Consider the following 18239-nt stretch of genomic DNA (forward strand, 5'->3'; position numbering starts at 1 on the left):
CCCACGAGTGCAGATGAGAAGAATCGAAAGGCACCCTTTATGTTGTTGACCAAAACCATTTTGAAGCCTACAAATAATAAAGCCGAGGCAAGTTAGGTTACAGCTTTTTTTTCATGGAAGTGCGGAAAGTGATGAAAGGAATGAAATGGGGCATCTGCTTAAGAATGTTGGGTGCGTGCAGACCGCTTGGTATGTCTTCAAGAGTCGTTCGCGTAGCATTCGACAGATAGTAGGCGCGATCATCATTAGCTAGACTTGGCACACGACATATCGATGCGACGAGTTCAGGGTGCGATCATTACACGGGAAACAAAAAAAATCGAATTTTAACGACAAAATTTAGGGATGCGATCATTAAGCGAGTGTGATCATTATGCGAGTAAATACATAATCAGTTCCACATTTATTTACTCAGGTAAGGCCTGACTTCACATAAGGTTCGCATCCTCGTTTTGGAGCTCAGAAATTTGTTAGTTAGCTAGTTAGTTAAATGTGGTTTAGTGGCACAAAAGCAGCTTATGGTGCGCCAAACACGAGGTGTTTTAAAATCCAATTTAGGAAGAAAAAGGCTGTGTTAATCTATATTTTATGTAAAAAGCCAGTGTCATCTGGAAATTTACGCATGTTAGATAATGGGACTATCGGATCATCTCCTAAAATTAAAGCATGGTGTAAAGGTATGTGTAGCTGATATAGGTTGTGCAAAAGGTTTCGTCTGTGTACTTCAATATGTGCAAATGTCAGTAATATATGCATAACTGCTAGTGGTTCTTGGCATTTCTCACACATTGGTGCGTCTTCTTTCGTAAGTAAATAATTGCGCGTGAGGTGTGTGTGCCCAATGCATAGTCGGCATAAAACTACTTCGAAGAACTGCTCCTGGTGGTTACATGACTTCCATTCACCAAGTACGGGTTTAGTAAGATGTAGCTTGTTGTCTGCACAATGGTCCCATTCGTGTTGCCATTTTGATGTTAAGGCCTTCCTAATCACATGGATACTAACTTTATATGGAAGTGTAGTGCTTGTTATGCCCTTGTACGCTGCCATCGATGCACATTTATCAGCTGCTTCATTACCCGGTATCCCACCCAGCAGAAATGAATTGATCTCCCATATTTGTTAAACGCCACCATGTTTAAAATGTCCCCTATCAGGGGTTCACAGTCAGATTTCAGATGTAGAGCCTTTAGTGTACTTAAGGACTCAGTGTATATGACTGTATTTTTGTGTTTGTCTGTAATAATCTTTTTCACTACAACCCATACAGCATAAACTTCAGCAGTGAAAACCGAGGCATGTTGTGGTAATCGAATACTTGTTTCCCAATTTCCATTTATGACCCCCACACCCACGTATATATATATATTTCTTTAGAGCCATCAGTGTAAAATTCCATGTAATTTTGATATTTGTCCTGAAGAGCGTGGATTTCTTGTATAATGCTTTCATGTGGGGTGTCTTTTTTCCTTTAGATGTGTTAATGTACAGTCACAAGACTGTATGAAATCGTACCACGTGGGGATCGTTCCGGTTTTTTGCCAACCTGGAGGACTTTATGAGGAATGTCGTAACCCTGACAATATTCCTCATATCACAGGACAAGCGGTCTAATCATGTTTGGTTTATTTGTGTAGTGTCAGCGTGAGTTGCATAGTGTGATAATGATGATGTAGCATATGTGTTGCGGTGTAAGAGAGGTTCATTACACTCAACATATAAACTTGGGACAGGTGATGTTCTGTAGGCCCACTTGCCAGTTGCAGTCCAAGGTTATCTACTGGGTCAAGTCATTGAATGTAATGTAATGAGCCATAGACTACGCAGCTGTAGTCTAGAAGGCTACGCATAAGAGACCAGTAAATACGTAAGAGGCATGTTTGGTCAGAACTCCACTGCTTATAGGATAACACTTTCAGAATACTTAACGCTTTATTTGCCTTAATTTTTGTTGTCTTTGTATGGGCCAGGGAGTTTTCTGTCAGAGATTACTCCCAAGAATTTGTATTCTTGTTTTACCGGCAGCGCCACATCATTCAATTTAAAAGCCAGGTCTAAGTACAATCCTAATTTTTCCGAGAATAGCACTGTACCAGTTTTTTTTTAGTAGAGAAGCGAAAGTCATTTTTCTCAGCCCATTGTATTAGCTCATTTATTGTGATCTGGAGCTGCTTCAAATGTTGGTAAATTTGAGGCGCAGCACACTATTTGCAGATCATTGTCGCATATGGAGTGCATAACAGAGGGTGGAATTAGTACTTTGTTAATAGAGTTCATTTTTACTATAAAGAGTGTTGTGCTAAGTATGCAACCTTGTGGCACACTGTTTTCCTGGATAAATATGTGCGAGAGCACAGAGCTTAGACGGATTTGGAATGTTCTTTGGAAGCAAGGTCACTTAAGATTCCAAATCTTCAAGTGGTGTCATGCGCTTTTTCTAGATCGAAGAACACTGTCAGGCATTGCTGTTTGTGTAAGAATGCTTCACGTATTCCATGTTCAAGTCGCAAGACGTGATCAGTCGTTGAACAGCCTTTTTTATACCCACACTGGTGAAAATCAATTAGGTTCCGTATGTCAAGAGCGAATGTTAATCTCGCATTTACGACACTTTCATACAATTTAGCCGAACAGCTTGTCACGGCAATGGGTTAAAAGCTGCTTGGGGATGTAGGGGATTTACCTGTATAAATTTTTGAAAAGGAACAACTATTGTGTTTTTCCAACCTTTTGGCATGATTCCAGATTAAAATACTTTATTTAAGAAGTTAAGGAGAGCATCTACGGATGCTTGGGACAGGTGTGCAAGCATGGAATAATGGATCCAGTCAGGACATACTGCAGTTTTTTTGCCAGCACACAGTTAAGTTCCTCTAAAGTGAATGGAGCATTAGATTCTTCCTTTGATGTACAAGCAGTTGGTAATTTCTCCTTTTCTGCTGACAGTTTGTATTTTAAGAATGTGTTTGAATAGTTCGCCGAGCTAGAGACGTTATAGAAATGCCCCTCTCCCCCCTCCCCCCAAGTACTTTCGCTTGTTCGTGTAGCGTTGCCTGAGTGCCTGACAGTGTAAGTAAGGGTATCGTGCATGATGAGTAGTCCCCCCTAAACTTCCTGACCTGTTCCCACATCCTTTTGGATGTGATGGTGCTATTAATTGTAGATATGTATTTCTCATGACTTCGAGCGTACCAGAATCTTGGAAGAACACTAACATAATCCTAATCCATAAGAAAGGGGACACCAAAGACTTGAAAAATTATATTCCGATCAGCTTACTGTCCGTTGCCTACAAAGTATTTACTAAGGTAATTGCAAATAGAACCAGGAACACCTTAGACTTCCGTCAACCAAAGGACCAGGCAGGATTCCGTAAAGGCTACTCAACAATAGACCATATTCACACTATCAATCAGGTGATGCGCAATATAACCAACCCTTATATATAGCTTTCATTGATTACGAGAAAGCGTTTGATTCAGTCGAAACCTCAGCAGTCATGGACGCATTACGGAATCAGGGTGTAGACGAGCCGTACGTAAAAATACTAAAAGACATCTATAGCAGCTCCACAGCCACCGTAGTCCTCCATAAAGAAAGCAACAAAATCCCAATAAAGAAAGGCGTCAGGCAGGGAGATACGGTCCCTCCAATGCTATTCACAGCATGTTTACAGGAGGTATTCAGAGACCTGGATTGGGAAGAATCGGGGATAAGAGTTAATGGAGAATACCTTAGTAACTTGCGATTCACTGATGCTATCGCCTTGCTTAGTAGCTCAGGGGACCAACTGCAATGCATGCTCACTGACCTGGAGAGGCAAAGCAGAAGGGTGGGTCTGAAAATTAATCTGCAGAAAACTAAAGTAATGTTTAACAGTCTCGGAAGAGAACAACAGTTTACGATAGGTAGCGAGGCTCTGGAAGTGGTAAGGGAATAGATCTACTTAGGGCAGGTAGTGACCGCGGATCCGGATCATGAGACTGAAATAATCAGAAGAATAAGAATGGGCTGGGGTGCGTTTGGTAGGCATTCTCAGATCATGAACAGCAGGTTGCCATTACCTCTCAAGAGAAAAGTTTATAACAGCTGTGTCTTACAAGTACTCACGTACGGGGCAGAAACCTGGAGGCTTACGAAAAGGGTTCTAATTAAATTGAGGACGACGCAAGGAGCTATGGAAAGAAGAATGATAGGTGTAACGTTAAAGGATAAGAAAAGAGCAGATTGGGTGAGGGAACAAACGCAAGTTAATGACATCTTAGTTGAAATCAAGAAAAAGAAATGGGCATGGGCAGGACATGTAATGAGGAGGGAAGATAACCGATGGTCATTAAGGGTTACAGACCGGACTCCAAGGGAAGGGAAGCGTAGCAGGGGGCGGCAGAAAGTTAGGTGGGCGGATGAGATTAAGAAGTTTGCACACACAACATGGCCACAATTAGTACATGACCGGGGTAGTTGGAGAAGTATGGGAGAGGCCTTTGCCCTGCAATGGGCGTAACCAGGCTGATGATGATGATGATGATGATGATGATGATGATGATGATGATGATGATTTTTGCCATGACAATTTTTCAGCTTGTCTCCGAATATATCGAGCTTTCGTTTTGGCTTGTTTGAAATTCAGAAAGTTGCTATGTGTCGGGTATCTACGCAAGATTACCCAGGCCTTATTTTGCTGCTTTTTTGCTTCGGTGCATTCATGTGTCCACCAAGGATTCAGCTCTTTCCAAACAATGCCAGAAGATTGAGGAATGGCTTATTCAGCTGCGGCAATTATACAATTAGTAAATTTTTCATTAATTTCATCAATGATTAGGTATGTCAAAATGAGCTCCTCCAGCCTGGCACTTTATGTGAAAACAGACCAGTCTGCCATGTGTAGTTTAAACGGCGCAGTTTAGAGGATATAATAGGTAGCATTGATGTGAAGTTGATTACAGCAGGTAAATGATCACTGCCATATGCAGTCTCCAGTACTTCCCATTTAAAATCGGTAAAAACATGCGGTGAGCAAAATGCTAAATTAACACAGCTAAAATTATGTGAACTCGGTGAAAAGTATGTTGGCGCACCTGAGTTCAAAAGACATATGTTGTTTGTTGAAATAAAATCTTCAATAAGTTGTCCTCTTTGGTCATTCTTATCGCTGCCCCAAAAAATGCATTGAGCATTAAAATCTCCAACTTAATGAAAAGGCTCCGGCAACTCCTCAATTAAATTTTCCAGGTCTTGAGTAGTGAATTGGGTACAAGGATGAATGTACAATGAACAGATGGTAACAGTCTTAAATGATAAAACGGTGACAGCTACAGCCTCGTACGGAGCATTTAATAGAACGTTCCGTGTGGGGATGCCACCTTGAACAACAATAGCGACAACTCCTTCTAGATGGCTGGAGTGCTCGCTGTCCTTTCATACGACTGTAAAACCTTTAAGAAAGGTTGCATTTTTAGGGCCTAAGTTTGTTTCTTAAAGGCAGAATGCTACTGGTGATAACTTATTTATAATGTCTTTGATGTCACCTAAATTGTGGATTAGGCCTCTGCAATTCCAATGAATGATAAAAGCCATTTTAATGGAATTGAAAAAATTTACTTATGTGTGTGAGCTTACAAGTCGTAGGCGACATGTATTAAAAAGTTGACCACTCTCATTAAGGGCAGTAACCGTTCAGGTTACTTGTCCCTTTTTCAGCGCAGTTACAAGAAGTTTGTCCTTCTTGGCTTGCAGCGTGCATCTTTTGGCGTCAATGACACCAGGGTTTTTGGGTTGACCTCCATCGCCTTCTCTGAAACGCTGGATGATCGAGAGCCAGGCGCCGAGACGTGCGTCCCGGGCCGTGGAGTTTGGTTCAACTTTGGGCCCTGCAGCACTCCGGTCTGCCGGCCCATCTTCAATGATGATGGAGCAGCACTGGCTGCAGCCACCAAAAGGGTGGATGGAGTTTCTATAAGAATACCGGACGTGGACCCTGTAGACTCCTGAAACCGATATGGCGCTGCACCCTGCCTCATCACACTGGCATAGCTCACTTGAGGTAAGTGCCCTAGCCTTTTCCTTGCTTCATAGAATGAGATCTTTGCCTTTACAGTGACTGTGATTATTTCTTTTTCTCTTTTCCAGCAAGGGCAGCTCCACGACTAAGCTGGATGATCACCCTTGAAATTGACACATAATGCGGAAGCATTGCAGTTACAAGAAGGATGGTCATTGGCAGTACATTTCACGCATGTTTCTCTGCCTCTGCATGATTATGATGCATGCCCGAAACTCTGGCACTTGAAACACCGCCTCGGATTCGGTGTTTACAGTCTGACGTTGATTTTCAAATATCCAGCGTCAAGTAAACTAGGTACAGTGAGGGTACCAAATGTCAATATCACATGTTTTGTCGGAATCTGTTGGTCATTTCGTCGTAGTGTGATTCTTTGTACCTTAATTACGTTTTGCTCCTGATATCCTTCAGGGAGCTCTCCATCACTGGGGTTCAGGAAGTCTCTTCTTCTGATATAACTCCCCTGCTTGTGTTGAGTGAACGATGTGGAGAGATTGTCACTTTAATGTCACCGATACTGGTAAGCTCAGCGAGCTTTACTAGTTGATCTTTCTTGGTCAGTTCAAGGAGGAGGTCTCCACTAGCGATCTTTGAGGCTTTGTAACCAGGTCCAAACATGTTTGCTAGGCATTTAGAAATTAGGAATGGCGACAGTTTTCTTATGGCTGTGTTGCCTTCACTGTGAAAAACGTGGTATTTTGTAAATGTGTCTTAGTTTGGTTTCGAAACGAACTGGAAAGCTGCTTCGTTGCAACCTTTTCCCAGAGGCCGATATGAAAGTTGGCGGAATGCTTCCGCCGTTGGATGATTTCAAAATCCAGCGGCGGTGGTAGCCACCTACCACCGAGCCCGACAAGGGGCCGCTACAGGTTCCAAGAAACCTGCAGACGCCAGCTATGCACCGCCACTATAACCTAATGTATATACCCAAGGCTGAATATATTAGACACGGTTAACCGTTGCCGCCCGGAAATTCGGAAGTAAGAATAAGTGATTAGAAGAAAGGAAAATTTTTAAGTGAGAGCGAAAGAAAAAGATTGAAGAGGAGGGCAGGAAAATGCAACTGCCCATTTCCCCTGGGTGGGTCAGTCCGGGGGTACCGTCTGTGTGAAGCTGAGGCCAAAGAGATGTGTTGCCTCCACAGGGGGGCCTTAATGGTCTGAACACCCAGCATCGGCTCAACCCCCCGGAATCCCCTTTTCCCCAGACACGACTAAGCCGCGCACGCTACACGCGGGACAGATTAACCCGCGTGTGCTCGGGTACGTGGTGTCGCGACACACCAAACGCCTGCTGAAGCAGATGCCCCTGCAGGGTCAGAAATTTGGAAATAGTGTTTCAGTAAGCGCAACTCCTATGACTGAGTAGCTTCAAGTCTGACTCATGCAAGGGCCATACTCTGTACAGTCAAACTATGAAGTCACATGTGACATGAAAATACCTTTGTTATATCCCATATTCATTATAGGCATGTATTTGTTACCCATTAATATTAGCAAAGAAACATTTTAGATTTACTGCGTTATATCTGGCAACTCATTATATCCATGTTCATCATATCAAGATTCAACTGTATATACTTCTCTAAAACAAGACTTTCATTTTACTGCAACAGTGATTAATTAAATTAAATTATGGGGCTTTACGTGCCAAAACCATGATCTGATTATGAGGCATGCCGTAGCGGGGGAATCCGGAAATTTGGACCACCTCGGGTTCTTTAACGTGTACCTACATCTTGCGACAGTGATTAAAGCTCAATCTGGGTTTGCTATGACCGTCTATTCAACCTTTTAGTTACGCCAACAATGTAAGTCGTCTTGGTCATTATCGTGTAATCATTAGGCTCCTCCTCCTCCTCAGGAAAAGAAAACCATTAACAAAAGCAACAAAAAAACACTGCCTATCCCCACCGCCACTTGAATTAGAACTTGTACCTCTGCAGCAATGTGCAGGTGGGAGGTTAACCACTGCTCTATGGTGCTGCTCTATTGTGCTGCTTTATTGTGCTGGTCAAATATGCTTGGTCATTTGTAATGAGTTTTGCACGCCCCGCATCCTCTGAGAGTGTTGGTGTCGGAACATGCATTTTGGAGGCCACAACAGGCAATACTGTAGCGGATAATGTCAATGTGAGCATTTAAAACAAGTTTTTGGACAGGATGGCGATGCCTGTCACTGAGATGATGATGATGATTATTACCATCATCTGTCCTTAGAGGTTTCTGCTTTCACGGTAAATGTGTGCTGCGACTGAGAATCACTGAGGTCACCTTATTTCTTACAATTCTTTAAAAAGAATTAATGTGACAAAGTGGCATGCCCAGAAATGATCCATTCAAGAAACAGCCTCGGCCTCAAAATACCAGAGCATGTGACAAAGTATAAATGCCATACAAACGATCTTGCGCACAATGGTGACAAGTAACACAATTGAGATGGCTGTCGCGTCCACTTATCGCCTACAAGTCAAACCTCACGTGAGTAATGACTTTGAGCGGCATCTCCGCGGTGTTGCCGGTATGAGGGCAGCAAATACGCACTGAAACTGGCATGACGCATGTAACCTTAGCTGATTTGTTTTGCTGTACAAAGCAGCATGAAGTATTTCTGGAGGTCTTCCAGTAGGTTTTTTACCCTTGCAAATACCAATATTCGGTTGTTTACTCATTTCATGCAACAAATGATAGCACCACTGTTGTACATCCTGTTATGGCTTCACTCTTTGGCTAGTCACTCATAGCACTTCTGGGCGACCTTTTCGACAGCCTTTTCGTCGGCCTTTTCGTCGATCGTCACTGTCGCGCACAAAATCGCTCCTGTGATGTTTGGGCTTAACTCACCAATCTTGGTGGATGTACTTGATGCTTCCTGTGCAAATGCATGGATGGAACAACGGCTTGTCGGGCGCCCCTTCTGAGCGACATACCCGACAGATGTCTGCAAAACAAGAGAAACAGAAAACAAAGCATACGTGTAAAGATGGGTTCTAGTATCTGCAATAAAAGATGATATTGCTTCAAGGTTCCTCAAAAGAAAAAGCTTCACAATCATTTAGTGGTTTCAGGCTTTCTCACAATAATTTACCAATGACAACTACAATAATGACAAACTGTTGAAAGACAAAACCCTAACAGACATTTTCAGTGCATGCTAAAGTGCTCGATTTATTTAGTTAGTTACCCACAGCGCCTAGATGGCATTACAATAAGGGGGGATACAAAAGATACAAAACATAGTAGCAGATGTAAGTAGCACAAGCAATATAAAATAGTGAAATGAGAACAATAAAGACACCATAAGCAAAGGTAGCTGCAGTAATGCTCAGGAAGAAAAGCGCTTTCTACTACTAGCATGTCCCATGATGTAAGCTAAATGAAATTATATACACCTGTTTAACTTCATACTGAATAAATGTTTTATATTTTTGTGAAAAATTTTGACAAATCTTTGTTTATGCAGGAAATGTCCCAACAAACCTCAATTTTCTTAAGAAGCACATGGTTGCAACTTTATTAGCCTAAATGGTTGAGTATCGTATATTTAGGGTCCTTCATTTTCAGGTAAAAGCCAATAGTTCCATATTTTTGCCCGAAAAAGTTTTATTAATTTTAGGTGAAACCCACTTTCTTCCTGAAGTTTGCCCTTTCATAAAGGATAAAACAAATCCAGGTGTTGCAACTAATGAATACTGCCTACCTTGTGTGAGCAGGTAACACTATTGATATATGAATATGGTACATGCTTTTGTTTTGCAAAACATTCAAGCAAAAGCTGGCATATATAATATATTCAGCACCTGCCGGCTTTGAGTAAACAAAAACTTATTGCTTTTTAGCCGCCGCATTTACATGAATAAGATAATGGCCCATGACATCACATTTCCCCCACGTCGCACATATGTAACCAGTGGTAATGCACAAGGAAGTGAATGCAGCGCTGACGTTGCTCTGCACAGCTAACGGCAGCAGTGACGAGAGGATGTTTACTCAACTACATTATGTTCAAAGAAGGGTGGGAGACTGGACTAGTTGTAGTTCCATTAATTTAATTTGCATTAATTTTGTTGCAAGAGTGCATGGAGCACAGCAGTAAAACAGAATAAAGACAAGGATGAAAGAAACCACAGGTCCAGGATGGGCACCGAAATACTCACAATGCATAAGATTGTGTACATCAACAACAAGGGCTTGTAAGAAAAGGAAAGGCATCTCCCCTCTCACGAAACATGCCCATGTGCACTCCTACACTTTCTTTTTCTTTTCTTTTTTTTTTTTGTTAATAAAGTGCAGAGAACAAAGCAAAGAAGGGATCACCAAACATGTACATTAACTTTTTTTATTTATGTGCGTTTTTTTTAATATCAATAATGCCTCCCAATGAGGATTTGCCTAAATGAGCTTGTTACATGATTTGCAAACAGCTCTATTTGTCATCACATGTCCCCGTGAGTGATTTCACTTACTTAAAAATAGGTACCCAAAAAGAGGCCATTGTATGTTTAAGTGTTTGTGAAAGTTACCATCACCATTCAGAATTTTGGGGTGCCAGAAGGCGACAACTTTGATTTCACCCCAGTTTTCCTCTTTAAAAATAGCATTCGACATTTAACCCCCAAATTTCAAAAAATAAAAATTGACCACCCTTCCACTACCGTGAAGAGGGGTGCAAGCGAAGCTCGGGATCCACAGCTCTTCATTGTCATAACGCCTCGGCTTCGCGCTCCCTCATGGCGACGTCGGCACGTCGACGATGAGCCCTTTCTCGAGTGAGTTCCCTGCGGCGTTCATCAAACGCCACCTGTTTTCTGGCTGAACGCACGAAGTGCAGCCCACTCCCGCTGTCGTTCCTTCAACGCAGCCTGCTCTTCGGCAGAACGAACCAAATGCGGCCTCCCCATCTGACTGCCGGGCCTGAACTGGCGGGAAACAGCAGGCGCGAGACGAGTGAGCGCGCAATCACACCCTTTCTCTCTTCCGTAGAGAAGGGACACCTGTGATTGGCTTGCACCTTCCACTGTGTGTACTTGTTCATGCATATAAAACCCCGCTTTAAATGGCGCGTATGATGAACCGACAGTGGCTGAATCAGCGTGATGGTCTTGCAACCCGGAGGTCAATGGTTCGAATCCGCAGCCTGACAAGCAATTTTTATTTTCGCACGGCTTGAGTTTTCTTATACGGCAACACCAACACCGACACGAGTGAGCCAATACAAGCTTCGCTTGAATAAAGCCTGGAAAAGAAGGACCTTACATATATTGTCACGTGGTGGTGACGTCGAAGAACACAGTAGCAATACTGTGAACGACAAAACTAACTTTTATTAGGTGAACCTCTGCCCACAAGACAGGCTACACTTATAACACAACGATATCGGCGAACACGGTCGGCGATCGGCGAAAATCTGATCAGCGGGTCAAGCGCGTCGGCTTTTATAGATCAGTCGTCGAATGTTCCAGATTAACCGCTGGGACCCGCGTGTCTTCCACAAAGTTCTACACTATTCGCGACGCGCATACATGCAATCAGATTACACAAGTTGTGGTGAAAGACAGTGGACGGAACCATCGATAACATTCCAGAAACTTCTTTTACATGCAGGCGCGTCCTGCACTGTGCGATAACATTTGTTAGGCGGCGAAACGTGGCCACCCGATAAAGATAAACACACGTGTCAATATGATGCACCATGCAGTTACAAGCATATTTTATAACCATACAGAAAGGCACCTGAATTGGAGAAAACCTGCAAAATACATATCACAACCACTGAAATAACTTGAAACTTTACTGTAATAAATGAAGAGTATTTCTCACAGCTCAAATAAGTGCAAGTTTACTTAAGATGTGATGACATTATCCTTAAATTATAGCTTGAATATCCAAACTGGTTCCCCTAGCGCACTTTTCTTTATGTGGATTTTTGCTTTTTGTTGCTTTAGGAGCTTGACACAATCAGAAAGAATGAATCCTTCCTTCCTAAGGTCCTATTACTTTCTATCCTTTTGCTTTCCTTCCTCTTTTGTGCTATGCGCTGGAAATTTTTTAATGATGTTGAGAGTTCTTTGTTGCTGCTCTTGTCTTTAGCTCTTGCAACACGGCTGGCTCGACACTATGTCACTAGTAAAACCTGCTGGAATTTTAATTTTGACATATTCATGAACATAATGGTGCTAATCAACAATATAGCATGCAAAAACGTTATATTTTGCCACCAAATTTGTTTTCTTGGAACAAAACAAATATCTGCTGTTGTCCACAAAACAACCCATAACTCCATACTGTATCATATATGGCACAGCAATTAATGCTTTCCTCACAAAACCACCAGAATGTCTTTCTCATTCAAAACATTACAGCAGGTTGATAAAGAGTGAATAGACCCCTTGCTATTTCTTCTGCATTGCTTTCATAGGTAAGATTTATGAAAATAATGTTTGTTTAGAAACTTCATGTATAAGGTCGAACGCTTTATAACGAACGAAGTGCTTGGGGCCTTCAAAATCATTCATTATGTGTGTTACTTCGTAAAGGTCACGCAGCACACTGCTCATACTATGACCATGACAGACTTATTCCTTCGTTATACAGATCATCTTCTTGTAGATATGTTCATTGTAGAGGCATTGGTTGTGGAAGCACTCGACTGTACTGTGTGAGAAGCTGCCAGCATACCTACTACAAAAGAAAAATAATGAACAATTAATTTCTGAGTTATAGACACTATGAATTAGATGGCTAAAGATAATACAGATTCAGAGTAAACATGTCTTGATTCCCTTTATGTTGATTCTGGTAAGTTAGGAGAAGTTCTATGTGCATCATTTACGATACACCACGCAGTAAGGGTCTAAGAAGCTTGCAGAAGTTGCAAAAGCGTGAGTCACACACACAAAAACATTCAGTATATTTTACCCATACCATATTGCTTGTAGTCCTCAACATTATCCCTAATATCATCAGTGAGTGGAACCTCAGCAAAAGATACTAAGCACAACAGGTAATTAGCACACAAAGGCCATATAAGGTTTTTCGGCGTGCAAGAAAACTTACATATTCTCCCAAAACTCCCATGTAGCAATCTGCATTCCCTGAACACTTCATAGTGCATTTACTTGCGATACTCCCCATACATGCATAAAAAAAAGAACCCTGTACCATGCACACAACTGCTTTCGTTCACTCACGATCTTCATCTAATTCTTGATAAAGGTTAATGCGCAGACTGTGTTTTCTTCGACTTTGAAAAGGCTTTCGACAAGGTATGTCACAAACTACTCATATTTAAGCTTAGTAAACTAAATCTTGACCCTAATCTGTTTGCATGGCTAGAGCACTTTCTTCTTAATCGATCCCAGTTCGTTGCATTTAATAACCACTTCTCTACATTTAGCCCTGTTGAATCTGGCGTTCCTCAAGGATCAGTGTTAGGCCCTCTCCTTTTTTTTTAATTTACATTACCGACTTACCCAATGAAATTTCTTCTAACATTTATCTCTTTGCCGACGATTGCGTTATTCTTCGTGAAACTTCTGACGCCGCTGATACTAACAATCTGCAAAACGACATTAACGCTGTCTGTAACTGGTGCGACTTGTGGTTAATGAAACTAAACCCATCTAAGTGCAAAACCATGCGTGTAACCCGCCGTGAACTTCCTCTTCTGACCTATTAACTTAATAATACTGCCATGGAAGCAGTTACATGTTACAAATACCTATAGTCGGATACAACTTTAGAAAAAAGGGGGCATTTACTCCTCCGACGCGGATGCACACGAGCATCCACCAACGGGCGCGCACTCTGGACTGACGCAATGAGCCGGACGGCCGGTGACCCCGCCAACGAAGAAGATGGCCGCCCGTGCATTGAACTGGGCCAAGTCGCGTCAGCTGTGTGCTTCAGCGATAAATGCATTGTTTTATATAAGTACTTTTTCAATAGCAACTGATTCATTTTAAGCTTGGAAAACGAGTAGTAGATACGCCATGTACATGCGAACAAGCGCAAAAGCCATGCAGAGCTGCTCTTTCTACTTTTGGCACTTGCAATGAAGCTAAAGAGCAGACGACGGGCAGCGTTGTAGAAGGCACGGGGTTATTTTTCTGTCGCTATCCGGCATGTGTTGTAGCGCATCAGAGCTCTACTAAACCAGTCATCAAAATGAAAAGTCTTTATTTACACCAAGAAGTGCGCGTTTCAGGAGCACGATTTTTCGAGCGGGACTATTTTAGTCGCGGAGGCAATCGGCTGTCGCGCTTCGGTCATCTGGGCGGGGCCTCCTCTTTTTTCTAAAGTTGTATCCAACTATAGGAGTCCATTTAACCTCTACTCTTTCCTGGTCTTTACACATCGACAGTGTTATCAATAAAAGTAATGGCATGTTAGGTTATATCCGTTGAAACTTCTCTTCTGCTCTGTCATCCCTAAAGTTAATTTTGTACAAGACGCTAATTAGGAGTAAAATGGAATAAGCTTCATCAATTTGGGACCCATATGCACAGACACTAACCCAGTCTCTCGAACGTGTTCAAAATAATGCCTCGCGTTTCATCTTAAGCAATTATAACTGCACGGCTAGCGTAACTTCTATGAAAAACATCCTCCAACTTCCACCACTTTCTGCTCGTTGCAAATGCTCTCGCCTGGCTGTTTCATAAAATATACTTCCATAATTCATATCTGCGCGATAATCTTATTTCATCCCCAACCTACATATCTCCTCGCATTGATCATCATCACAAAGTTGGAGTTTTGCAGTGTCGCACTAGAGCTTGTCATGAGTCTTTTCTTCCTAGGACGTGCCAAAAATGGAACCACCTTCCCGCCGCGTTGACTGCTATTGAAGACCACACACAATTTCCTACGGCCATAATCGACACCATCGCTTCGGGCTTCACATGTCTATGACTATGTCACTTGCTGCCTTCTTTGTTTTCTTTGTAACTTTTTTTTTACCCCACTCCCCTCTGTAATACCTTGTGGTCTTGAGGGTATAATAAATGAAATGAAATGAAAGCATCCTCAATAATCTGAATTAACAAATCCTTTTGAATGAACCACATAAGCTTCAGTCAGACATGGGCAAACATTCATTCTGTAACATTGGGGATGAAATGTACTCCATTTTTTAGCGCAATCTCATTGAAAAAGTAATTCTTGTATATTGGCTAGCCAGCATTATTGTGTACAATGAGCAAGGTACACAGTGTACACAATGTAGCAACATGTACAAAATTCTGTTCTGTGCCTCTTTCCTTCATCCTGTGTTTCTCTGTTGAAGACATCTGCTGTGTGACAATAAATTCTCCCTTAATGTACTTGCAGACTCATGTTGATATCATCTTTATTGCCAAAAGCATGGGTCACCATGGTCACCTTGCACCACATGCATACATCCCACCACAAGTTGGAGGTCGGAATTAACAATGCCCAAGTTTGCTCACCACATGAGTGATTCAACCCCCGCAGGTTTAAAAAAATGTATATGCTTGTTGCTTATTACAATTTCTTAAAGAAGCACAATTTTTGTAAAGAAGTTTAAATGCATTCACAATTAGAAGAAACAACTTTCGTTACATGTAAATGGTACTCAAGCAAAGTAATCCTGCACAAGCCAGCCAGTGCCAAGACGACAAAAGTTTTCTTGTAACAAGCACTCAAGCATACTATGAAAGAAAATATAGCATGGAAATAAAGTCCTGACTTGTTCGAGTAGCAGAATTAACCAGTAACTGTGGTTTTAGTAACATCACAAAAGTATGAAAATATGTGAGAAATTTACAACTATAATTTTTGAAAAACTGTCATGACTTTCAGTATGGCTGTATGCACTAAAATTCCCATAGAACTTAGTTAATGCAGGCTAGTACTGATTTTGACATATGTTGAAGTGCCTTAACATCAGGAGCTGAGATCAGTCTCCCTCCTCCTACTCTGTATGAGTGGCAGAATCAAAACCAGGAACTGAAAAAAATTAATGTATAGATAGGTGTTTTACTAAAAGCCTCAATGGAATCCAGTACTAACTACTTACTGCTGATGTCAACTACTGCGCCAGAGTGCTTGGTAATATCACCCATCTGCCCTCAAGCCCAAAAATGGCTTCATGGCCACTGAAACAGGATGGCGATAGCTGATCGGTTACTCTTCTCGTTTCCTTTTATAAAAGTGTATCTTGATGTATACATTAGTTGAGGCCATGACCATGCTTAAATACACGATTTGGTGGTAATACATGCCAAATTATTATTTTTCTGGAACTGAAACGAGTTAATGACAAGCCCAAATCTGCTTATTATAAGTCGATCGCATCACCCTGGTACACATATTGTGGTCAAAAATTGATACATTAAAATGCAAGTCTTACAAAAAAAAATGAGCTGCAAGAGCACCAAACTTGTGTATTATTTTTATTTCACAGATCAATTGGTGAAACTTCCTCCTGACTCATGAGACCAAATTTCTTGACACTAGATCTAATACGACATGAAATACACCAACAAGGCCAATACATAACCAAGATGTCATTAGAACAAAACCATGAAAGACAAATAACAATAATTTGTCTTGCATGCTTTGTTGCTGCTTTCACTGCTTACTATAACACTGCTCTGTGTCACTTCATTTATCTTATTATGTCCTCTTTAAGGTAAGATTAAAATAATATAATGCCCTTTCAAATGTAATAACACAAATTGGCACATGTCCATCATTTTGTGTGAGCACACTTGAGTCATGTTTGGAAATATGGCACGTAACATATGGCATACAAATTAATGGACAAAATATGATTATGACACACTCTTACTTGACAGCCTACAAAAAGGACAAAAATAGCTGCACAGGGAAAAATTGTTATCAAATGCCAACAATATCAATGAAATGAAGAGTCATGGCTTTGATTAGTGACAAATTTTGAAAACAACAACTTAAGTACACAAACACTGTTTGTTAGTGCTGTATGACGACACAATCACTTGCGCAGTGGTCAATAAAACGATATTAACGATTACCTTGCATGCTCAATCAATGCGGCAACAATGCAAAGCGGGCCAGACTTTTGATCGGAGTGCACAACAGGTGTCACATGACCTCATGCAGCTATCAAACGCAGACCACTCTTCTGCCCAGGCTCTGACGACCAACTATCCAGTAAGCGATATTATTATGTTGCATCGCGTGCGCTTTCCTTAATTTACTACGCGCAACAGGAGTGTACGCCATAATTCAAGCGCCTGACAGTCGTGCGAACACCGCAAGGCGCCTGTGCGAATTAAACACCAAGCACACAGGGCACGGCAGGCATCATTTCGCTACAACAGTGATGAGGAGAAGCAGCAGCCTCGTTTGAAATGCGCTTTGCGAGATGTTTACGCAAACACTGCCTCCTGAAACTGCTAAATACAGCGCGCTAACGCATACCAGCAATCACGCGCCGTTGGTAAGGCTATAAGATAGTCCACAGCCGTTTCGTGTTTAACGCGATGTTTTCGGTGTTAAATTTGTACTGCGATAGACGGAAAAACCCTGCCGCAGCAGGTTCACAGTGCATTTCAACAAAAACACAGCTGTCTTCCGTTCATACAAAACTCGGCGAATGTGAACAGAAAGTGTACCTGGGTCACACAACCAAGTTTTGTATGATTTTCGAGCACTTATAAATTGACTGTTAAACTATATGCTGCGGCTATGAGCACTAGTGAAATTAAAATCTACTCTATAAAGTATTTCAATATGAAACACAGGTCCTTCGGGCTTGCACCCAGAAAGTTCACCACCAGCTGACAGCTCTCTATAGTATACCTTAGTCACGACACTAGCATATGTTGTTCCTGAGACATACATAAAGTGATGAGTGCAAAGATGAAGCATGGCAATTGCAATTATATGTAATACCATTAGTGACGCCGCTCTCAAGCTGTGCTATGTACTGCTGCATAGTAGCTAGATTTAAGCCTACTGTTGAAAGGCTGCAAAACGTCATATACCAATAACTTTACACTTCTCTTCATATAACGAGGATGCTATACGCTCTTAGATGAACTGACAGTAGCACTGGCAGAAAACAATTCGGTTAATACGCATGAAAACGAAACGTTTATTCAGCGCTCACCTTGAAGCTGGGAATCGTCCATGTTGGTATATGACGTCAGGTCCGGAAATAAATAACTAAA

The 18239-nt window shown here is 41.7% G+C and overlaps 1 protein-coding gene across 2 annotated transcripts in view; it reads right to left on the reverse strand.

Annotated features, from left to right (window-relative positions):
- The window catches only part of LOC126543881 (E3 ubiquitin-protein ligase MARCHF6), a 170886-nt gene extending 152647 nt beyond the window's left edge, over positions 1 to 18239 (reverse strand). The window contains exons 1-2 of one of the 2 annotated variants that reach the window (XM_050191013.2): positions 18179 to 18239; positions 8905 to 9001 (exon numbers count right to left, since the gene is read on the reverse strand). In XM_050191013.2, coding sequence (XP_050046970.1) covers positions 8905 to 9001; positions 18179 to 18200 — 119 coding nt within the window. In that variant the 5' untranslated portion in view covers positions 18201 to 18239. Of the gene's footprint in view, positions 1 to 8904; positions 9002 to 16099; positions 16161 to 18178 lie in introns of those variants that run through there. The other variant, XM_055061931.1, reaches the window with a different exon arrangement.

Source organism: Dermacentor andersoni, chromosome 1, assembly GCF_023375885.2.
Source record: "Dermacentor andersoni chromosome 1, qqDerAnde1_hic_scaffold, whole genome shotgun sequence".
NCBI lineage: Eukaryota > Metazoa > Arthropoda > Arachnida > Ixodida > Ixodidae > Dermacentor > Dermacentor andersoni.